General features: G+C 38.1%; 2 protein-coding genes across 9 annotated transcripts in view; both read left to right on the top strand.

Annotated features, from left to right (window-relative positions):
* The first annotated feature begins 278 nt into the window (after positions 1–278).
* LOC307142647 (eukaryotic translation initiation factor 5-like) lies at positions 279–8532 on the top strand. Of its 3 annotated transcripts, XM_079843662.1 has the most exons (12): positions 279–360; positions 578–774; positions 2359–2638; positions 2803–2884; positions 2998–3170; positions 3990–4101; positions 4271–4398; positions 4484–4657; positions 5009–5170; positions 5705–5869; positions 5983–6123; positions 8108–8532. In XM_079843662.1, exons 3-12 carry the CDS (start codon positions 2567–2569, stop codon positions 8201–8203), a joined length of 1305 nt encoding a protein of 434 aa, XP_079699788.1. In that variant the 5' UTR covers positions 279–360; positions 578–774; positions 2359–2566; the 3' UTR covers positions 8204–8532. The 3 variants fall into 3 exon arrangements, with proteins under 3 accessions (XP_079699788.1, XP_079699789.1, XP_079699790.1); XM_079843663.1 differs by lacking the exons at positions 279–360; positions 578–774 and adding an exon at positions 914–1025; XM_079843664.1 differs by lacking the exons at positions 279–360; positions 578–774 and adding an exon at positions 1001–1149.
* A 1389-nt stretch (positions 8533–9921) lies between these two features.
* mark3a (MAP/microtubule affinity-regulating kinase 3a) overlaps positions 9922–16473 on the top strand; it is a 39193-nt gene continuing 32641 nt past the window's right edge. For 3 of the 6 annotated variants that reach the window (XM_079842735.1, XM_079842736.1, XM_079842740.1), the window contains exons 1-3: positions 9930–10562; positions 14072–14263; positions 15122–15175. In XM_079842735.1, the coding sequence (XP_079698861.1) occupies positions 10509–10562; positions 14072–14263; positions 15122–15175 (300 nt within the window). In that variant the 5' untranslated portion in view covers positions 9930–10508. Of the gene's footprint in view, positions 10563–11890; positions 12127–14071; positions 14264–15121; positions 15176–16473 lie in introns of those variants that run through there. The other 3 variants (XM_079842738.1, XM_079842737.1, XM_079842739.1) reach the window with 3 other exon arrangements.

Here is a 16473-nt window from a genome sequence, read left to right as displayed (position 1 = left end):
CTATGAATATTTGTAGCCTACTATTTTTTATTCAAAATTCTCTTTAAAAATTACGTTTTTAAAAGACATTTCTTTGCTGCAAAAACAAGCCTCAAATAGGCTTACTTACATAACCTATAATTCTCCATTGCTAGTTACATGAGAAGAACGTAAACCGAAATAAATAGTGATTATGTGTTTCAGTGATGATTGACGTCAAAAGGAGCCAGTGAGCGTTAGGAAATTGAATACAGGAAAGAATTTTAGCCAATGAATGACTGCGGTAGGCGGGGCTATGTGGATTGCACGCGAGGTACCCGCCCATCATCAGCACTCACAACTCATTCTGCCTTTGCGTGGAGCAAAGAAGGTTCTGGAAAGGTAAGACATGACATTAACCAACACTACATGCTGGCAAAATGACACGTCTCAGACATATATCCGTAGTGTTTGAGTCTAATAAATGCCAAAAAAAATCGTTTGAAAAACCGTTTGTTTTCTTGTCATGTCGAAGCTGGGAGCGTCTTAGCTTTATAAGTATCACAGCAAGTGTGTTGCCAAGTTACATTTGACAAACCTAGCCTTTTTTCTAACCCAGCTTCTCTCCGGAAATCCGACACCCCTGGACTGATCGGCTGCATCGCTCAGCACTCCCCAGGTTTAATCTCTCTGTACCGTTGTGTCGTGTTACATTCTTTGGATCACGACCCAACATCTTCAGGCTCTCCACTGTCAATCCTTCACTCCGTCAGTGGACGACTAGCGTTGTGTTTATGTCTTTATTTTACGGAAACGGTGAGTACACGGTTGGTCATTTGCATAAACTGCTTTCTCAATATATATTACACATTGTAAATGCGTTTTGGGTACCTGTGACTTTGAAACGAGTATTTTGTAGGTGTTTTATAACTAGCTAATGGGTGTGAACTAGCTTGACGGAGGGGAACAAAATGGCGTCATGGTGCTTTTGCGCACTCCGCTGCGCGCTAAACGTGACGCACTCTGCACCACCGCGACGATCACACAACTTTACGACTCTTTCTGAGGTTTGTTAAAACAAACGCGTCGTTGGTGTGTTTAAATCATTTTGGGTTATCTAAGGGTTGTCGTCGGTATTCGACGTGTTTATTTCGATATAAAATAATAGCAGAGGGGGTTGAGCTCGAGCGGGTAAGTTAACCATGTGTATGTTTATCGACCTTGGACTGTAGCTTAACGTACATAGATATCGTTTATAAACGCATATCAAAAGGGCAGTAGTATAATACACTGATGTGGGCTCTGAACATTTCTTATTCTCTTAACGGTTTCTGGATTGGAATCGATTAATGTACTTTCAATGTACACGCGCACAATACTACGTCGTAATGATCGTAATTTTACATTTATTTGGTATCAGAAAATCTGTTCTGTCACGTAACTTACAGCTCTTAAATTTTTCCTCACCACGTGTTCATTTTGGCTTGAGTCATACTTAAACCTGCTGACGCAGTCGATGACGTGTGTAGCTAGGGTCTTGATCAAGGACTCTATTAAATTATTATATTTTTTTTATTTCCACGGCCAGAAGTTTGTTTTCCTGTAATAACAGATGCCAGAGAGAACATTTAAAGTAATTTATTATAGTTACTCTAAAGTTTTATTGTGGCCTACCCTAACCACCATAGACATTGACAAGTCTCCCCGCCCAATAATCGGATCTTCCCCGATATTTAATAATCTTGATGCTGCACCGCTCTGTTTATCATGTCAAAAAGTTAAATCCTTAGGTTGGTCTGCCTCATGGCTCAAAAAGCTTGTCAATGTCAAAATCAATGTCAGTCAAACAGGCTTGTTCCAGTGCCAAGCTTTAGATTTAATCAAACAATAATTGACAACTGTTGTATGGCAGAAACGTTAAAAGACAGACCGTTTTGTTTTTACGTGACTTATGTAATTATTGAATGTGATGAGACAATGACCATTAACGGCCATTTTTGCTTATTATTAAGCATAAGTGAATGTGTATATTTGAAAATAAATCAATATAGATCTTAAATACAATCTTTAAATAGATTTATTCCATAAATCCACTTAAATCATATGAAATAAAAAATGACTTCCTAAATGGTCACAAAAAGGAATATGGTCACAGTCTTGATTCAAGTCTTGAATGGGCTACATAGTGCTGTTGTACTAAATAAATATCAGCACGGCTTTGATTTTGTAATATAAAAAAATTGTCCAGTTAGTTTGTATATCTCTTCTGCCTACAAAATGGCTTCCAGAACAACCCAATGCATCAAGCTTTGTGTCACCAAGTGGAATGCCAAGTAACTTATCTAATTAAAGGAGTGGAAATAACTGTTGTATAATAGTGTATTTCACTTTGCTTTTCAGAGCTGTTGCGCAGCTGTTGGAACGCGAGCGGAGGAAACCTAGTCCACGAGCAAGGAGTTTGCAGCCTCTGTGGCAAGATCTTTTTCATGTCAGAGACCGAGCACACTTGCAGTTGTTTATGTCATCCCCTCTTCTCCAGACAGAAGATACCCAAAAAATCCCATTCAAGATCTTCTTATCTTGCTGATAGTGCCTCAGATCACTCAAAATGTCTCTCAACGTCAACCGCAATGTGTCGGACCAGTTCTACCGCTACAAGATGCCCCGTTTGATTGCCAAGGTACCCAAGAGATTTGTTTTTGTCTGAATGCTGTATAATTGTGATTATTATTACTGTATGCTGAAATCATTACAGTATTATCTCTTATAGATGTGTGCATTTGGCAATGCTATATTAATTTGGAGAAGATTAAAAATGTTTTCCCTCTTGTCAATTTCGTTTAGGTGGAAGGCAAAGGGAATGGAATCAAGACGGTCATTGTCAACATGACCGATGTTGCAAAGGCACTGAATAGGCCTCCAACCTGTAAGTTTGTTTTTACAATTAGTTATATCATATCCATTATTATTTCAGTAGTGTTTCATTATAACACAATTATGATCTTTTTTTAAATTTTTTTATCTCTGTTATTTCTTCAGATCCAACTAAGTTTTTTGGCTGTGAGTTGGGGGCGCAGACTCAGTTTGATGCTAAGAATGACCGCTACATCGTAAACGGATCCCATGAAGCCAACAAACTGCAGGACATGCTGGATGGATTCATCCGCAAATTTGTGCTTTGCTCCGAATGTGACAATCCTGAGACTGACCTGGTATGTTGATAATCAGGGTTTTTGCCTGCTGTAAAGAGGTTTATCCTCTCATGGTTAAAAATTAAAGATTCTGTTTACTTAGTTTTGCGGTCAGATAGTGTTTGGAGAACATTCTGAGGTGTACTTTAACTTGTTTTTGCCTTTTTGGGGCAAGGGCAGTTGGTTTGTGATGTTCAGTACACTTAACTTTGTTCTTTGACTTTCATAACGCCTACGCAAGTGTTGAAAATATATCCACCGTTGTGAAAGCATCAGTCGTTTTGTTTTTATTTTATTCAACAAATTATATGCGTGTTTATATGTTTAAGTATTATAGTATTTATTCATAATTTTAATTTGCTTTCATTTTTATATTTTCTGTTTTCATTTTAGTTTTAATTTGCTTTTGTCTTTATCATTTTTAATATTTCTATTTAGCTCCAACTTATTTTATTCAGTCATTTTAGTACTTCAACTTAGTTTTAAAATTTTTATTGTGGCCGTTAAGCTTATTTAGCTCTAATTACAGTTTAATTTACAAAATTATAGGTGTTAAAACTATGTATGTTTTTTTGGGGGGGTTGGCGAAAATAAAGAGAAACTACTTCTGATTTGTCTAATAATGCCAGTAAACCCTTACGCCATTTCAAATAAACCATTGTAATTACTTGTAATAGCAAATTTCTTCTGTAACTTTCCACATTTTCAGCTGATATTTAAATATGCTGCCAACCAAAAAAGTGAAAATCGAAACCTTAGTTTAACAATTAAACGGGTCAACAATTCAGACCCTTTTATTTTCAGAAAGGATCCTCATACTATCTGATGTTTAATTTGCAGCATATTAACCCAAAAAAGCAGACCATCGGAAGCGCTTGCAAGGCTTGCGGTAATCGGGGAATGCTGGACACCCGGCACAAACTGTGCACATTCATCCTCAAAAACCCACCAGGTGAGTTGGTGCTGTGTTGTGGGCTGTTACAATGCATCTACTTGTTAGCATCCGAAATGTATGCTTTATGTTTGTAGAATGCTTTGTTTTCCATTTAAATTTCTAATTGTAGCTTTTCATATAAGCTTTATATACTCAATTTTTAAGAGCTAATCTGTTTGAAATGCAGAGACTGATAGCACTTGTGTGAAAGAGAAGAAGGAGAAAGAGAAGAAAAACAGAAAGAAGGATAAGGAGAATGGCTCGGGGAGTGGTGAGGCTGGGAACCATAACGACATCGATGCACCAGATGCTGTGGTAAGAGATAGCCTTGAATTAAAAAAAAAACTAAAAGTAATTTGTAACCAGTGCATTGAAGGGTGTGTTTATGCGTAATGTGTAGGATGGTGAGGAAGATGACGATGACTGGGCAGAGGAAACAACAGAGGAGGCCCAGCGTCGGCGTATGGAGGAGATCAGTGACCATGCTAAGAACCTTACCCTCAGCGAGGACCTGGAGAAACCCCTGGAGAAACCCCTGGAGGAGAGGGTCAACATTTTCTACAACTTTGTCAAAGTAAATAATGCCACTCTGTTTCTAGTGTAAAAACATTTTCTTATGATGTCCTTGTATCTTGTAAAAAGATGTTCTCTTCTGCTGCACTTATTTGATTTGAAATACAGTATGAACAGTAATGTTGTTGTTTGCTACATTATAAATGTCTTTGCTGTTACTGTTAGATCATTGTACCAAGTCCTTGCTGATTAAGAGTTAATTTCTTTTACAAAACATTTTACTGATGCTAAACTTTTCAGTGGTAGTTTACCTTAAGTCTGTGTATTAGATTTAAATGAACATGAATGTTTAAATAAGCAAAGATCTATTAATGCTACTAGGACGCAAACATCTCACTCTTTTTCTACTCAGCAAAAGAAAGAGAGTGGCGCAGTTGGCTCTGCCGATAAGGAGATTCTGGCTGAAGCAGAAAGGCTGGATGTGAGAGCCATGGGGCCGCTCATCTTGACTGAACTGCTCTTTGACGAGAACATTAGAGACCAAATCAAGAAATACACACGTCACTTTCTGCGGGTACTTTAAAAAACCCCCACCAGTTTTCATTTTAAATGTGATAGACATGCCCACACAGGATCTGCATATACAGAACTAATTGGAACACCCCTGTCACTTGTGTTAATTTATTCACTATTTTGGCTTAAGCTGAGTGTAGTTACTCTTAGCTCCGTTTAATACATTTTACGCCCAAAATTTGAAAATTGGCTCTGAAAATAAAAATAAGAGTTTCCATCTGGGCCTAGTGATAGATGAATATTTATAGCAGGACACTGAGATGTGCCTACAAGCTGAGATGATGGTGTAAAGCCATGCTAAATATAAGTCATGACACTTTTGAATCAGCAGCTTTGATATCTACCAGTTTTCACTTGCTGCTGAGATAAATGAAGATGAAGCTGTTTTTTCATCAGTAGATCATTTTAAACCGTTTATCTAGCTCAACATGCTTGTGTCTGCGAAAGATAACAAAGAGAGTGCTTATGTTTGATGAATGTACATAGTTTTACCACAATCATAGTGCTGAAAGTGCCAGATTCTCCTTTCTTGCAGTTCTGCCACAACGATAAGAAAGCTCAGAAGTATCTGCTGGGAGGCTTTGAGTGTCTGGTGAAGCTTCATCAAGGTCAGCTGCTGCCACGAGTGGCCGTCATTCTCAAAGACCTCTATGATGCAGACCTGCTGGAGGAGGATGTTATTCTCGCTTGGGCAGAGAAGGTGTGCATTTCACAATTTTACATACAACTCAGCATTTTATAAGGCCAGGGTCATGAAATAAGTTTCCTATGAATTATCAATCTTGAATAATATGCCTTTGTTTTTGTTTTAAGGCCTCTAAGAAGTATGTTTCCAAGGAGCTGGCCAAGGAGATCCATGCCAAGGCGGCTCCCTTTGTCAAATGGCTGAAGGAGGCGGAGGAGGAGAGTGAAGGGAGTGACGCAGAGGAGGAGGAAGATGATGAAAATGTTGAGGTAATTTCATCCCCGTTTTTTTTTAAACAGTTTGAAACTCTTGGATTAGCTCAATTTATTTATAAGCAGATTGGACAGAAGGCCCTTTATCCAGCTATAGCTGTATAGTTTTATCTCAGGCCTTGGAAGAATTGGTTGTTTCTCAGGCTTCAGCTGTTTCTCAAGAATGTAGTGTAGCGGTTTCATTAACACTTGAACCTATGGAAGCTTGTTTCCGACCATGGAATAAAAAAAGGTAATTACGACTAGGGCTGTCAAAATTGCTCAAAAATGATGTTCGAATATTCCCTCTAAAAAAAGCACGAATATTCGAACTATTCGAACATCTGGTTGCGCATTTTATCAATGACGCGCATTACGTCAATAACAGGACAAATGAATACAAAGAGACATAACTACTTATATAGGTAGTCTATTTAAGTTTAAACATATTTGACAACATATTACCTACACAAAAACAAGTAAATCAACTAATGGCTAAAGACCGCAGACCCCACTCTCTCTCGCCCTCACGCTCTCTGCGCATAACGGCTTAAATGAACAAACACATTTCGAGAGCTGATCAAGAGTTTTGTACAAGCAATTTAAGGTCGCGACTCTTGTCCAAAATATAGCAGGCTTCATTCAGTGATTGAAACAAATATTAATATAAGTTTTACAGCATATTATTGAACGCTCCGAGCGAGCTGTGCTGTGGTAAACATGGAACTTTTCTTTGACATGAAACGGTAAATAATCAAACCAGTGGAAGCAGTGCATTTATCCTTCATTCATGCAATATCTATTCAGGCAGTACCTCGGTTCCATTGCTTGACAGAACTCCCTGAAGCCGCCTCATCCACGACACTGATCGCTCTCATGTCCTTACAAATGAACAAAATTAATTTCTCCGTTATGGTCTCGCGTGTTGCAGACAGAGAGCCTGTGGCGGGCGATGCAAAGTAAGGGTGGTCCAGTTTGCACATACAAATGAGTTGCTTATATTTATAAAACGAGCCTAAAAAAGCATAAAAAAGTCAGTTTAATAAAGAAAAGTGAAACTAAGTGAAAACTCACTAAAGTGTTTAGTGAAATTATGAAACATTTAGATATCATAAATTGAGTTGTATTAGTTAACGTTACATTTCTACATACATTTTGTTCTCATGTCACAAGTAATATCAAGGTTTATTTTGATCTGTTTTACATGATTCTTTTGTAGTGTGGTTTTCGGTGAAGTGTACTAAAATAAATATCGTCACCTGTGTACATTAGCCCACTTCTTCTCGACGCTTTTCCTGATAGTTTATAGAACAATTACTCCGAGTCGCCATCTGTCGTTTCAAAGAAAAGCACAACGCCGAACGCGTCAAATATAAACGCCTCGTCCGTTTGGGGAGGAGCGCGTGCAGTCAGCGTGGACTCGCGCTCTGGAGACGGGCCAAAGTACACAAGGCTTCAGGCGCGCTAGCGCGCCCACTCGCAAAGCAGACAGCCACGCCTCTACTACCGCGGGCGTTTTTTCCCCACATTTTTTTATTTATTCGAATATTAATTTTCACCTTCGAAATTCGTTTTTTAAAAACTATTTGAATATATATTCGAATTTAGAATATTCGTTGACAGCCCTAATTACGACTTGTCTCACAATTCTGACTCTCACATCTGTGAGTTTATATCTCACAAGTTCTGAGAATTAACAATGATGAAATAGCAATGATATAAAAACGTGCAATTCTGACTTTATTTCTCGCAATTAAAAGGTTATATCTCGCAATTCTAACCTTTTTTTTGTATGTATATGTGCGTGTACACAAATCACAGTTAGTCTGTAGTAAATTAGAGAAACCGCTTTATATTTTAAACGTCAGCAGGAGCCCTGGGACTGCAATTAGTGTAATTACATTAGTCTTCTCTGGGCTACTATTAGAGAGAGGTTAAGAAATGCTTGTGTGATTTATTCTGATTCTTCGTCCTTCTCATTTGTACTCTCTTTGGTCTTCAGGTTGTGTACTCTTCCTCTGCTCGAGAGCTGAAGGTGGAGACCGTTCAGCCAGAGAAGGCAGAAGAGGAAGACGACCTTGATATAGATGCCATTTAAAGAAATGACAAGTGAAACAGCAGCTGCCACCTTGAAACCTTGCTACTTCCTGTTGTAATGATCAAATGGATCACAGTGGCCTCCTGTTTAGCCCCAGACTTGTTTTGTCTCACTTTCACCTTGATTTATATTTGATTTACAAGAATGGTTTTAATATAGCTCTTTCATTGACTTGCTGCTAAAGTATTAAGAACTTTTGAGCTTTATTGTCTATATTGAGCAATTTTGTTGTATTGTAAGCTTGACTTTGATTCATGGGTTTGCTTGTACTGTACATCTGATTTTTTTTTTTCTTGAAATCATAAAATAAAGTTTTTTGCTGTACATTATATTGACTATTTTGATTTCTTAACTAAATAGCATCACTTGATTTCATTACTCTATTCAACCACATGCCTTCTCACCAAAACCGTACCCTCCTAAAAACAAACAAACATGCACATCCACAATATGCACAGTAACTCGGGCAGAGAGTATTTCTGATGGGCTAGGAAGTACACAGGCTGTTCTTAGGACATCTATTGAGATGTCCTGCAGTACATTTATCCATTATCTATTATGAATAATTACTTATGGTTAAACGTCAAGCCTAAAATGGCCACTAGATGGCAAAATTCATCAGGGCATCTAACTGATGATTCATCTCTAAACTGTCATACAGCTGTAAATCAGTGGTTCTCAACCTTTTTTTGACCAATCACCAATCTTTTAGGGGTCTGGGCACTGCCCCTTTCCTCCAAAGTCCACCATTGTAAGAGCCCCTTTGTTTTTGATGACATTTACTTTTGGCATTTAATTAAAATGTCAAATGAAACCAGGAATTTTTTTTATTGATTTTTTTAATATGCAAATTAAATGAACAATGTGGTGTTGCAATGGTGTTATGAAATGATTTATTTGCATATTTTTCAATCGAAATTCATGTTCCAGATAAACTTGATGTTGACAACTTTAAGGCTAAATAGATAAACATTACTTTCACTACATAACACCCCCCCCCCCACCCCCCGTATATGAATACCGTATGTACCTTTAACTGACAAAGTTGGAAGAACACTCAAAACATATTACATTAATTTTATTCATCAATTTAATTTAAATGTTTTGTGTCTGTGCAAAAGAGAGAGAAGATTTGTAAGCAAATACTTTAGCAAGGCTAGTGTTTCAGCTAAGCTACATCCCATTTAATATCCTTAATTATAAATAACGTTATAATCTTAAAAAAAATAATATCATAAGGATTATTTCCCTTGAGACATACAATCGGAGATAGATATTTTTATTTTATTTATTATTGTTTGGTTTGCTTTTTTTGTGTTCATATACCTGGTAATAAGATCTCAACATGGCGGCGACCACAAGGGGGCGACCCGCTCCATGTAGAACAAAACAGCTGTTTCTGTAAGACTAATAAATCTACAGTTTCCATCTCAGGTCTGTGAACAACACTTTTAATGATATTTCTCAAAAGTGCATCGTGGAGTGAAACACACTGACCAATTAATTGAAAACCTTTGTCTTCATGTGTCAAAACCGGTCAAACCATACATGGTGAAATTACACTTCAATTGAATAGGGTGTGCCACAGTTGTTATGGTATGACGAAGTTTCCCCCTTTTTTCCATATGAACACCTACAGCTCCCTGAGGGATGCGGCGCTCTCCAATGAACACAGGGATCTGTCTGTTTCCTCACTTCCTCTGTCTCGCTCAGGGCTCGGCTCGAAACTCCTGCGCTGTTGGGCAGCCATCTTGGATCTCGCTTTGAACTAAAGGCGACAGACGCGGCTGTTCTGATGGAATGGAACCGTCAACGAGCGTGACTTCCCCGCGGCCCCGACGCCTGTGATCACCCGCTTTACCCCGCTGCTGCTGTTACCGGTGAATGTACCGGACAGTCCGTTTGGAGGATCGTTTGATGAGCAAATTGTCTTTGGGGGAGATCGCAGCGGAGGCCCCGTGAAGTGCAATTTTCTCTATTCTTACTTGAACCGGACATCCGAAATATGAAGCAGACAGTGACGCCAGGCCTGAAAGTATTATGTTTTTAGTAGTGCACAAGTTAACCGGTCTCGTTCGCTTTTCAGGGATCTATTAGATGGCGTGTACTCGGTAATAAAACGCAGTAACGTCCGCGAGCGTCCGGAATATTTCTCCCAAACTTTTAACAACTTTGTTACCAGCTTTAGAAGCAAATCAATGATATTGACCAATCGTGTAACCGGTCAGATATATTCACCCATTCGTTGCACCGCAAACCGGCTGCTTAAATTGTAATTCCCGGAAAGCAGCTTTCCATCAACACTATGTCAACAACAAGAGCCCCCCTGCCCACCGTCAACGAACGGAAGGCTGAAAACGTAAGTAGCCTGTTTATGTTGTAGTATCTGGTTAATAGTCAATAATAACTGCCGTGAACTGACTCAACCCTGTTGATTTTTCACTTATTGGTGTATTATTTGATCTCGTCGCGTCGCAATGTATGCTTGGCTGCGTCTCAACATCCAGTGAGCTGCCTAACTAGACAGCGATTTTGGTTAAAAATGATCTGAAATCATTCAGCTCCAGAATTAAGGACAGTGTCGCATCCCATGCCGTGTTTTATGTGCTTTAAGTGGATTAGCGGTGCCGTGCCAGTCTTTGGACAGATGGGGCACCAGGCTGAAGTGACGCATGGGGTCCAGGGTATCGGTAATTTGGCTGCTTTTCTGCTTAATGAGTGCAACATATGCTTGATTAGTTAACGTCCTGCACACTAGTGAGTGATCGTGCGTGGGTTTGCGTGTTTAATGCGCCAATAGGATGCAGATATTGCGCATTGGCGTCAGTCTGTCCTATAGGTTACTGCTCATACGTCAGCAGTGAGGGAAGGTGACATGAGCACACGCGCTTATGCGGGTCCCCCTCAAAGGTGCCTGTGAATAATGAGCATTAAGTTATGGGCTTTTTTCACTTTTCACTCTATCTGTCTCTCTGTCTGTCTGTCTGTCTGTCTGTCTGTCTGTCTGTCTGTCATCCAGTCCCTCTAACGTTCTGTCAATCCTTTTGTCTTTCAGTCTGCCATTACATTTTTCTATATGTCTGTTGTCCAGTTCTATCTATCTATCTATCTATCTATCTATCTATCTATCTATCTATCTATCTATCTATCTATCTATCTATCTATCTATCTATCTATCTATCTATCTATCTATCTATCTATCTATCTATCTATCTATCGTTTTGTCTGTCTGTCCTCATCCATGCGTCTAACTTTATCTGTCTATCTATTGTTCTGTCTGTCGTTCTGTCTATATCGATCTATTGTTTTAATGTTCTGTCTATTTATCTGAATTATTCTGTCTGTCTATCATTCTAGCTTTCTAAATATGTATGAATTGCTCTTTATGAATTGAGAATATTGTGTGCTCACTGTTGTTCACATATTAAGTCAAAGGATTCTGTAGATGATTCTGTGTGTTCAGTATCTGATTGAATGCCATTCTTTATGATTTATTTATTGACATTTATTAATATTTATAGTCTTACCAGAATGTACATATTTTAACGCTCTAATCAAGTTTTGATGGGAGACAAAAAAGGAAATTAAGTCAAATGAGGTTTCAGTCACCCATCCACTCAGCCCCACCCGCCCCAAAACACACACACACACACACACACACACACACACACACACACACACACACACACACACACACACACACACACACACACACACACACACACACACACACACACACACACAGGGTGTCAAAAAGACTCCAGCAGTGATGCAGCTCGTCAGTATCGGTGTTGCTGGATAAGCGAGTATTGATGAGTTCTTCTCATAGAAAAGACAGGGCTGTTTGGTTCAATGTCATTTAGCTTGCAAACCCAAAAATGAGAGGATCGCAATCTAATATGAGGCATCGTTCAAGCTTAAGCGTAAGTGACCTTTATTCAAGATCGTTCTTTGCATTTTATCGCAGGGGGTCGGATCATTTCTGTGGTCATGTTATATAACATTTATTATCAAGCGTTAAGAGTGTTGGTGGATTTATAATCTATTAGGCAGAGCTTTGTGGATAACAGTCAAGTCGGGCGTCAGGGACAATATGCAGGATTTAGTGGGAACATTGTGTAGAGCAGTGTCAGCATACCCTTACATACAGAGGTGTTAGTACCACATGAGACACACTGACTTACTAAACATCATCCTGTTGCACTCGTGACCTCTGAATGGAACAATGCACTTAGTCTCACTGTAATTTGTAGCCTGGTGTATGTTGGTCACAAAGGTCCTGTCACAAGGTTACACGATACCTTGAGAAATGTTAGAGTGATGGAATTAACTTATATTGTGCTTTTTGTTTCTTTTTCTGATCAGTATTTTTGATTTAAGATTTGGTTTGATTTAACTTTTTTTTTAAAAGAAAGGAAAGAATTACTAAATGTAAATGCAGACGACTCATGGTATAACTTTATTTTGTGACCGTGGTGGTCATTTGGGGTGAGGATGGATGCGACTGTGCTAATGGAGCTTTCTGACTGCATGGGTGGAGTCAATATTAGTGATTTCTGCTCTGACTGGGAACTTTGTGTTTGTTGTTGCCTAATACCTGGGGGGTATTCCAGAAAGCAAGGTTATCTTACCATCAAACATACCCTGAACTTTTTGTTGATTAACCCACACCTTACTTACTCGATGGTTCCAAAAACACGTCTGGGAGTAAGTTCGTCCAACCCAGAGTATATGTTCAAGGTGAACACACAAGACATTCTCAACAGAATGACAAATTGACAACTCATCAGGGAAATGGACCCTAAAAAACGACCTTTCTTCTTCACTGTAAAAAAATATATGATCAATAAGTTAAATGGCAACATATTGTAGTTTTTACATTGCTTATCAAAATACAAAATATCAATTTGTAATTTTTTTTTTAGTTTAAAGTAATTTAAGATGAATTTACTTATTTGAATTGACTAAAAACACTTTTTTTCTTTTGTTTAATGGCTATTTGCATACTTAGCCATATCACCATCTATTTGGTGGTTGTGCTATAATTTTTAAATCATTTAATCTTTAATCACTGTGAATAAGAACTATATTGTTTGTTTGATGCTTATTATATAATAACAAGAAAGGCTGGTTAAACTAAATAAGTCTGTGCTTGCAAATATAATATGGCTGTATATTTTTATTTTTTATGTTTAGTCATTTTGCTTACACATTGCTTGAAAGTTAAGGTATATCAAGTCAAGTCAAGTCAACTTTATTTAAATAGCGCTTTTAACAATGTAGATTTTTTCAAAGCAGCTTTACAGTGTTAAACAGGAAAATAATGCAGCATAATTTTATTCAGCTGTATAGCCATTCTGGAAAAAACGCTGATGTCATCAGTTCATTTCAATTATCATACAGTGACAGTGACATACAGTGACATATTGAGGGACTCAAACACAACTATTAAAAAAGGTTGAAATGTATATATTATTATGTGTATATATATTATTATTATTATTGTGTGCAATCTGTCACGCCTACTGGAGCTTCATCAATAGCTGCATGTGCCGAACTCCTCTGAAGTAAACTAACCCTGGAACAGTTAGTTTCAGAGAGTTGCTTTATTTTTGGAACCGAAAGTTGAGGATATCCACTTATTTACCCTTTAACATTAACATACCCGGGTATGTCCCATAACCTGCCTTCTGGAATACCCCCCTGGTCTTTATTTGACTGGTGGAAATTGTACATTTCTGGAGGGCAAATTCTGGGATAATATTATTAAGACTGAAAATATAATTTGGAAATTTCGGAAGGGATTAAGTTTTACATTTTTTGTTGTTGTTATTGTTTGTAATTTACATGTGTTTTGAATTCTAACAGCATACAACGAATGGCCATGGCCGAGGGGAGGTGACCTCTCGATCTGTGAGGTCAAGTGGTCGAAACCGGAATTCTGGCTCAGGATTGGAAGATGTGCACCCTCTTGTTGGGAATTATCGGCTGCTAAAAACCATTGGAAAGGGCAACTTCGCCAAGGTCAAACTGGCTCGCCATATCCTCACAGGAAGCGAGGTGAGGAGTCAGAAGTCATGACTGTGTTTCCTGACACACAGTGGGGCTCTATGGGAGTTTTCCAGAGACGGACACGTTAGCTTTTCTGCTCTCGTGTTTCCTTTTGGAATTTTTTAAAATTTACAACACTTCGTAAAACTCAGATGAACAGAAAAAATGCTTCATATAAATATAATATATGATATAAAACGATCACTTAGCCATGCTGTAATTTTAAAATGAAAAGCATGTTAAATTTGTCATTTGGAAAAAGTTTTTTCCACACTCCTATATGTGCATGTTTGATTATGGAATATTTGTATATACACTGCTGTTAAAAGTTAAGGGTCAGTACGTTTTTTTTTTTTTTTTTTTTAATTAATACTTTTATTCATCAAGAATGCATTAAAATGATCAAAAGTGATGGTAAAGACATTCATAATGTTTCAAATAACTGCCGTTATTTTGTACTTAAAAACAGTGATGCATTTTTTTCAGGATTCTTTGATTAAGATTAAGCAGCACAACTGTTTTCAACTTTGATAATGAGACATTTTACCATATCCACATATTTTCTGAAGGTTCGTGTGACACTGACGACTTGCGTAATGATGCTGAAAATTCAGCTTTTCATCATGGGAATACATTTTTAAATATATATATATGTTAATTGTAATGTTTCACAAATATTAATGATTTTAATGTTTTAAAATAAATGCAGCCTTGGCGAACATAAGAGAATTTCAGAAACGTTAAAAACTTTTACAGACTTTAATATTTTTAATGGCAGTGTATATAATTGAATAATAGTTTAGGTTTTCATTTTAAGTTGAGAACTTAAAAACCCACTTAAAGTTTTCAAACACTTTTCCTTCTCAGGTTGCAATAAAAATGATTGATAAGACCCAACTGAATCCAACAAGCCTTCAAAAGGTGAGGTTCACATTTGATATTAAAATGTGCATGTGCTATATGTATTTCATGTAAAACTGTGTCATGATTCAGGGTTTTTTTCTTCCTCAATGCTGCTAGTATTGTGTAATTTACCTTCAGGAAGTTCACGTTCCCTGTTTGTTCATGACTGTGGGACATTGTTTTTGTCTGTGATACTGTGTATTGGCTACCTGGTTAGTTTTATGTTTGGTAGTGGCGCAGTTTCATACTGATTCCTAGGTAATGTTGGCTTTCAACTCAAATTTGAAACTGAATGCAGATTGTAGTGCTGATCTTCTATCCAGAGCATTCATCAGAGGCTTGTGTAGTGGAAATGGAACATCCTTTCAGCTGGTGTTCTCAGTCACCCATCATCATGAGGAGTCTATTCAAACAGAAGCTCCTCCAGCAGTAACCTTCACACTCTGAGCACAAATACTGAAGTACACCAGCTGTGCTGCAATACTCTGCCCACCTACTGCAGACAGTGCCGCCACTCAAGCCGCTCTCGACTGAAACACTCTTCCACACCTGTGCATTTGCAACCTTGTGTTTGGAAAGGTTTATTTCTAAATATGTACAAAACTGTGTGGGAATGTGGAGCGAGCAAATGCTGTAATATGGTAATGCGATTAATGTTGCATGGGCAACTTGCGTTCTATACGTTAAAGGGATAGTTCACCCAAAAATGACAATTTACTAAACCTCATGTCATTCCAAACCCATAAGACACAAATGGAAAGGCACTTAAGACACTTCGGAACACAAATGAAGATCTTTTTGATGAAATCTGAGAGCTTTCTGTCCCTCCATAGACAGCTATGCAACCGACTCTTTGACGCTTCTAAAAGTTCATAAAGAGATCGTAAAACTAATCCAAATGAGTCGAGCGGTTTAGTCCAAATTTTCTGAAGAGATGTGATCAGATTGATAAACCGATTGGATTTATTTATTTTTTCACATTTAAAAACTGATCAGCAAGCATAAACTGAACCTGTTTGATGTGTGAGGACAAACCCAATTGGTTCTTGCAGAAGCTCAAACGTGCTGCGTAACACGAGAATGAACCTCATTGGTTCTTGCGGAAGCTCAAACGTGCTGCGTAACACGAGAATGAACCTCATTGGTTCTTGAGGAAGCTCAAACGTGCTGCGTAACACAAGAATGAACCTCATTGGTTCTTGAGGAAGCTCAAACGTGATGCGTAACACGAGAATGAACCTCATTGGTTCTTGAGGAAGCTCAAACGTGATGCGTAACACGAGAATGAACCTCATTGGTTCTTGAGGAAGCTCAAA

This window comes from Gobio gobio, assembly GCF_949357685.1.
Source record: "Gobio gobio genome assembly, chromosome: 18".
Taxonomy (NCBI): Eukaryota; Metazoa; Chordata; class Actinopteri; order Cypriniformes; family Gobionidae; genus Gobio; species Gobio gobio.
This window is presented reverse-complemented; position numbering and strand designations above follow the sequence as displayed.